Source organism: Larus michahellis, chromosome 3, assembly GCF_964199755.1.
Source record: "Larus michahellis chromosome 3, bLarMic1.1, whole genome shotgun sequence".
Taxonomy (NCBI): domain Eukaryota; kingdom Metazoa; phylum Chordata; class Aves; order Charadriiformes; family Laridae; genus Larus; species Larus michahellis.
Window position 1 is genome coordinate 78991672 of NC_133898.1, and position 7142 is coordinate 78998813.

Sequence of the window (7142 nt, forward strand, 5' to 3'; positions counted from 1 at the left end):
TGCTCTTGCACAATTCTTTGGCAGGAGGAAGCAGCTCAAAAACTCCTCCGTTTCCACTATTCCAAGCCCCCTGCGACTCCCGCCTTCTTAAACCGCATGCTGGAAAACTGGTATCATCGAATCTCACCCGACTGCTGGGACCAGAAGAGTAGACCATGCAACTGGTCTTCTTAAGATGTATTTTTGAAACTCTACTGGTCTTAAGACTTGGGAAGAGATTTCAAGTCAAGCCAAGTCATGGAATGACGAAGCCCCCAGGCCAGCAGCCCGGCTGTTGGGGCAGAAGCGATTCTGCACCCCCAGGAACTGGAAGCGCTTCAGAAACCACCACCAGCTGGGCGAGGAAAGGGCATAAAAGTTTTGAGGAGAGCAGGCTGGGAAAAATCTGGAAAAGAACTTTACTGGTGATTATTTTCTTCATTTGCACGCATACAGTTTAACAAAGAAAAAAAAAGGAAAGAAGAAATTGAGACTTCTCTTTAGGAATCCTTGGATTTAAATATATATATATTTATTAAAAAGAGACATTGACTCTATGGCCAAGACATCATGCGTCTCAGAACAGGTTTTTACAGCCATGTTATAAAAACCCCTTAGCAAAGCAGTTATGCACTAGACTTCAAACACATGTACTCCAAGAATGACACTGGTGTGGAGGATCTTGTTTTACATCCATTTATTTTTGTCCCTCAGCAATTATAGCATAGTTTCATACATTTCTAAAGCTATAGAGAAATACCAGGGCAACTAGAGTACATACAAGCCAAAGTTAAAATGGTAGACAGCTGAATTAAAAAAAAAGAAAAAAGAAAAAAAAAAAACAAACAAAAAAAAGTACGCATTCAGCAGGAAATCTACTATACTTCATTCAGTTTAGGCTTTGTTCTTTAGGGAACAAGGTGCTAACGTGCCATTTTCTCATAAAATGAATCATAATTGCTTCCAAAGTTTCTGCTGAAAATTTAGGTGGAAGCAAATAAGTGTAACACTAAACTTTCTCCTATAAACTTAGAAGCAACACTTTCTTGAATCAATTTCCACCCTCCAAATACCACTGCTTTTTCTTGCATGAGCCCACTGTTTTATTAAGGCATAATATGCCCTGAGCAATATGCTGGAAATTAGCCAAAAAAGCCTAACAATTAAAGGCAAGCACCAAGTGATTATTTTTATAGACAAATTTCGAAATCTGTTTTGTAACTCACCTGTACTTGGGAATAGCACTTGAGGAAAAAAAGAAAATATTGCTTTTGATTACTTTGAGCAAAATGGCAGTGTTAATTCCCCCTTTCTCCCTCCAGGCTCAAATTTTCAAGCAAATCGTCTCGGTACCTAAGTAGGACCAGCATACCAAGACGTTAAGTGGGACATCCGTTCAAGAGCTTAATTTTTAAGCAACTCGGCATGGAAATTTCAGTGCCCCACCCTAAGCGATTCAAATTAAATCTTATTTTCCTCAAGAGGCAAGACTCATATATGCTGGATACCTCTGGTCTTAAAAGCAAGATGGAGCCTGGACAAGAGAACCATACACTGTACACGCTCAGACTGCCTTCCAGTCTTCTTTTTAGAGCCAGAAAAAGCCTACAAATGACCTGCCCAATTTCTCTAACAGATACACAGTTATTACAGAGTCCAGGACCTAGGAAGGTAGTTTTCAAAGCTAGTGCTAACAGCACACATGACTTTCTCTATACAAGTTTAGGCAATACTGGCTAGTCCCTTTAAGCTACCAGAGTATCCATAAAAGAAAGACAACCAAATTATACATTTTATTCACATTTATTTTTCGCTTTTAGTGTGCTCACAGAAAATTAGAACACCTTAAGCAGGAGTTTAATAGCAATTTTTGTAAGCAAAGTTACATTCCATCTCTAAGTCAAATTGGTCAAAGCTTCTCCAGTATTTACAAAAAACATGATAGACAAGATGCTACACAAAAAAAAACATTGCATCTGAAGAGTTTTCCTTTATTTTCAAAGACAACTGGAAAAGAAAGCATTGTCTGCTGTAATCAAAAACATACCACAGTATAAACAGTAACCATTCCACTTATCACAGCTTGGTTGAGTTTAAAATTTGTGTTTAAAAGGTCCAAGATGACTGCAGTTTTACAAAAAATGGGCAGGGTGGAAAGAGTTGCAAACTTCATGTGCTTCTGGATATCAAGATTTGTTTTTGTTTTTTTTTTTTTATACAATAGTCACAGTTAAAAACACCCTGCTGGTAATACATAATTACACTTTATTAAGGTCATAAACCAGCAATAAACAATAAAGCCTATACAACTTGTATTTCTACTTAATCACTGACTGATACAGCTAACATGAGATAAGTGAAAAGTTCCTATGGTTTAAATGAATTCCTAAGACTATGATCTCTTTATCTGGGTATTGATTTTTATTTTTATTTTTTTTTCCTTTTTCCTTTCCTTCTTAATCAAGACTTGTAGTGTTGTAAACCTTATAGAACATCTGCCTCACAAAATACATCGTAATAACTTTCTTTTAAAAAAAAGACTAACCCCTTACATCATTTTCTGGCGGGGAGTGCTCCCGGGCAAGGGCTGCGCGCCCCGGGGTTCCCCACTGCGGCCCCTGTCACTTCATTTGATATCCCTTATTGACCCACCCATCTCCTTCATATTATGGGCATGTCCATAGACCGATCGGGAAAAGTTTTATAATATGAAGAGTTGCAAAGTATGAAAAAAAAAAAAATCTGAAAAAATAATAAAAAAAGAAACCGAAAAAAACCCGAACCAACCAAAACAAAACATTAATACTGATGAAAAAAAAAAACAAAGAAAAAAAAAAGACCAAAATATAGAGGGTGGGAGAGGAGGGCGGAGGGGGTCCCCCCTCCGCCCGTTGGAATGGCGGCAACACACAACGATTTGAGATGGGAGGTTTGAGGAGGGGGTTTGAGGGAGGGAGGAGGGGGCGGGGGGGAGAGAAAAAAAAAAAAAAAGAAAAAAGAGACATCTTTTAAATCAATCCCTGGTTGTAGACAAGTTCTCCGAGACCAGTACCTGGCACCACTCCAACAAACAAACAGGGGGGGAAGAAAAAAGTCCGTCGGCGAGGGGCGAGCGGCGGCGGCGCTTACTCCGCCGACTCGGCGGCGGGTCCCTCCGGGCTGCTCTCGGAGGGGGGCTCCGGCCGCCCCGCCGCCGCCTCCTCCGCGGGGGCCGCCTCCTGCTCTCCGCTGCCCGCCTCGCTCGTAGCGGCGCCGGCCGCCGCCTCCTCCGCCTTCGCCTTCCCCTCCGCTGCCGCCTGCTGCTGCTGCGGCTGCTGCTCCTCAGCCGCCGCCGGGGCCTCTTCTCCCGCCGCCTTCTCGGGGGCGGCCTCGTCCGATTTGGCCTCCTGCGAGTCCCCCGCCTCCTCCTTCGCCGCCTCGGCGCTGCCGGCGGCGGCCGCGCAGGCCTCCTCGGCGGCGGCCTTACCCTCCTCGCTGCCCGCCGCCTCGGGGGCCGCCGCCGCCGCCTCCTCCTTCCCGCCCTCCGCCGCCGCGGCGGCGCCGCCCTCGCTCTCGGCCCCCTCGCCGGCCTCCTTCTTGTTCTTCTTGAAGGAGAAGCCGCTGAGCTTAAAGGACTTCTTGAAGGAAAAGCGCTTCTTTTTTTTTTTCGGGGTCTCGCTGCTGGACGAGGGGGTCGCGCCCTCCTCAGTCTTGGGGGAGGCCTCGCCCTCCGCCGGGGAGGCCGGCTCGGTGCTCTCCGCCTCGGCCGCCTCCTTCTCGGAGGCGGGCTCCGACGAGGCCGCCTCCTCCTTGCCCGTCTCCTCGGCGGGCGCGCTGCCGTTGGCCTGCACCTCCTCCTTGCCCGCCTCCGCCGCCGCGGGGGAGGCGTCGCCGTTCACCTTCACGTGGCCGTTCTCCTGCAAGACAGCGACGGGCGTTACCGGCGGTCACCGAGGAGGGTGGTGGTTGGGGGACACACACGGGCCGCCGCCGCCCTCCCCGCCCCGGCGGCCTTTCCTCGCCCGTTCTTTGCCTCCGCGGTTGAAACCCCCCGGGCCCTGCGCCGCCCGGGACGGGCTGGGGCAGGCGGCGGCCGCCAGAGGGCGCCGCGGTTCCACGCAGCGGCGGCAGCGCCGCGCAACGCGCCTCCCCCCCCGCCCCCGGCGCGCCCCGTCCAGCCGCGGCGGCGGCGCGGGGCGGGGATGGCGAACAAAGCTGGCCCGGCCCCGGCCCCCCGCCCGCCGCTGCCCCTCTCCGCCCGGGCGGTGCGGCGAGCCGCCCCCCTCCCAATTCGTCCACACACACACACACACACACCGCGCCGCATTTGCATCTTTCAGGCGCCCGGAGCGCGGCTGGCTGCCCCGGGCGGCAGCTGCGGGGGCGGCGGGGGGTGCCCGGGGCAGCGGGGGCAGGGCCAGCCCGGCAGCGGGGGCACACGCGTGTGTGGGGGGTGTGGGGTGACAGAAAGCCCCACAGGCTGCCCGACCCCCCGGCGGAGATGGGGCGGGCGGCGCAGCTCTTGCCCTCCCCCTCCCCCCCCCGCTTCCCCTCCGCGCTACCGCCCCGGGGGGCTGCCCGCCGCCGAGCCCGGAGCCCCCCAGCCTCGGCGGCTCCGGCCCCCGGTAGGACACGGCCCTCCTGCCGCCGCCGGGAGAGGCGTTTGGCGCTAGTCACCGAGCGTCGTCGGGAGAAGGAGGTTAAGGCGGGCAGAAAAGCCAAGCGGTGTAAGATCCGTTCCGTTTACGAGCCATTGGGACGCCTCACCGTAACACACGAGGGATTTATTAAAAAAAAATAATAAAATAAAATTAAAAAAAGGGAAAAAATGAAAAGGAAAAAAAAAATGTGCCCCCCTCCCCCCCACACACGCAGGAAAGATAAAGGAACGAATCGTTCAAAGCCGACCCCGTTTAAAAAAAAAAATAAAGAAAGAAATTATTCCTTTGCCTCGAGTTGCAAAGATAAAAGGATCGACCGTATTCTCCATTGAATGTGCCACTGGGGCATCAAAGGAAGAAGAATTAAACAGGATGCGAAAGAGAGTCCGTCGAAGTTGGCTTAAAAAAAGGAGTAGGTTTAATATTTTTTTTCAATTTTTTTTTTTTATTTACCTGTCCATTCGCCTTGGACGGAGATGCGGCCACTGCTTCCCCAGGTTTCTCGGCGGCGGCTTCGCCCTTTGCAGCGGTCTTGGAGAACTGGGCACCCATGCTGTCTTATTCAACAAAGAAACTCAACAGATCCAAAAGGAGGGGAAACAAAGAGCGTTGGGTTGGTATAAATACTGGGCGACCAGCAGCAGCAGCAACACACACACACACCAGAGGGGAAAAAAAAGGAGAAGAGAGAACAGAACCGATTATAATGCACTCCTTTTAAAAAATTTAAAGTTGAAGAGATCAAAAAGCAGCAGCACAGGAGGGAGGGGGGAAAAAAAGGGAGGAAAAAGTCGAGCAAAAAAAAAAAAAAAAGGAGCCCAAGTTTAGTAAAAAGAAGTAATAAAAAATCCCAGATTTGTAGCCGTACTGTAGACAAGGAGAAAATGGAGAAATCTCCCTGGTTGCTAATAAGATGCGGAGTCCAACGCCCAAGTGCACAGATGAATGGGCTTCCCGAGCGGTGACGGCAGCCCTCCGCCCGGCGCCGGCCAATCGCCGCCGCGGCACACAAAGGGGGGCGGGGCCTGGCCGCCCGGCGAACAATGGAGCCGCGATGGCAGCGGTTTGAAATCAGCCCCCGGCCGATAATGAATGTGCCGCTCCGGCGCGGCGCGGGCGGGCGCGCCGAGCCCCGCGCCGGAGAGCGAACAAAACACCCCGATAAAAGCGGAGCGGGCGGGCGGGGACAATGGTGCGAGGGGCGTGCGGGCAAGTGCGGGAGGGCGAGTGCGAGCCTGAGTGTGAGTGTGAGTCCGGCCCGGCCCCGCCGCCCGCCCCCGCCCGCTGCCGCCGTGAGAGAGCAACAGATAGTGAGTGTGTGTGTGTGTGTGTGAGCCCGGGGCGGGGGGAGAGGGAAGGAGGGGATTTGCTGCCTCCTTTTTCTTCTTTTCCTACCCCTTTCTTTTTTTTTTTTTCTTTTTTTTTCCTTCTTCTTTTCTTCCCCGGGTTTAATTGGTCGCGATTGTTAAATCGCCCCCAATTTGGAAGGTATTTGAACCACGTAGATCGGGTTTCGCCAAACGAGATCACGAGTCGAAATTAGTAGGTCTGTAGGCCAGATGTTGCAAACGCTAAAGCAGCGGCGGCAGGAGCCGCTGCCGAAGCAGAAACGGACCCCTCCCCCACGGCGATATGGGCTTGGAATAAAATATTTTGTGATTAGCCTACGGCTCTAATTAAATTCTGCTGTCTGATTATTCTTGATTTGTGTTTTTAAAGTATTTTCTGAGGCGGTGACCCATTTCAGGATTACATTTCCACGCGCTCAAGCGGTGGGCGAAGCGGCATTATCGGGGAAACAGTTGCGCTTTCCCAAACCCCAGCCCCGAACGTGTATTTACGTTGAATTTAAACCCTCGAATAAGATGTAACCCGAAACTAATGCACGCGAATTAACGGTGATCTCCAGCGCTTAGCAGCCATGGGGTGGGTGCGATATCACGGATCCGACTGATTTCCCTTCCCGTGGGAGGGGGTGGCGTGTGCGGGGAACCGGCCGGCTCCCCCCGCCGTGCGATGCGGGAAAGGCTGGCCCAGGCCCCCCCCAACCCCCCCTTCCGACACCACCACCCCCTTTTATGGAGCAGAAACCAGCGTCAGAACGCTCGTTTCCCAAACTCGGGTAATCTCCTCCAAACGCCTCTTGTTTATAAACAAGGATGTTAAAATGATTCCGATAAGGACAGGCTGCCGAGCGGGGAGGCTCGGCCCAGCCGCCCACCCGTCCCCCCCTCTCCCCGCGGATTACCCGGCGCGGGGGGGGAGCTGTCGGGGCCGGTGGGCTTTGTGTGGCCGCCGCCGCCTTTCGGTAACCCCGGCGAGGGCAGACGGTTATTTTCAACCGCACAAGGGAATATTTCGTTCCTTGAGGGCAAAAAGGGACATTTGGTTGGGGTTTTTTTTGGAGGGGGCGGAGGAGGGGGATGGAACCTCTCCCTCCCCCCCCCGCCGCCGAGAGCCGCCGCTGCCCGCCGCTCCCTTTGTCTCGGTCGCCGCCGCCCGCCCCGCCGAGCCCGGCCGCAG

At 52.5% G+C, this 7142-nt stretch overlaps 1 protein-coding gene across 2 annotated transcripts; it reads right to left on the reverse strand.

The window, feature by feature from the left end:
• Positions 1–486: 486 nt before the first annotated feature.
• On the reverse strand, positions 487–6404 carry MARCKS (myristoylated alanine rich protein kinase C substrate). Of its 2 annotated transcripts, XM_074580922.1 has the most exons (3): positions 5488–6404; positions 5073–5245; positions 487–3875 (listed from the first exon to the last, which is right to left on the reverse strand). In XM_074580922.1, exons 2-3 carry the CDS (start codon positions 5169–5171, stop codon positions 3105–3107), a joined length of 870 nt encoding a protein of 289 aa, XP_074437023.1. In that variant the 5' UTR covers positions 5172–5245; positions 5488–6404; the 3' UTR covers positions 487–3104. The 2 variants fall into 2 exon arrangements, with proteins under 2 accessions (XP_074437023.1, XP_074437022.1); XM_074580921.1 differs by having other exon boundaries at positions 5073–6402.
• Positions 6405–7142: the final 738 nt, after the last annotated feature.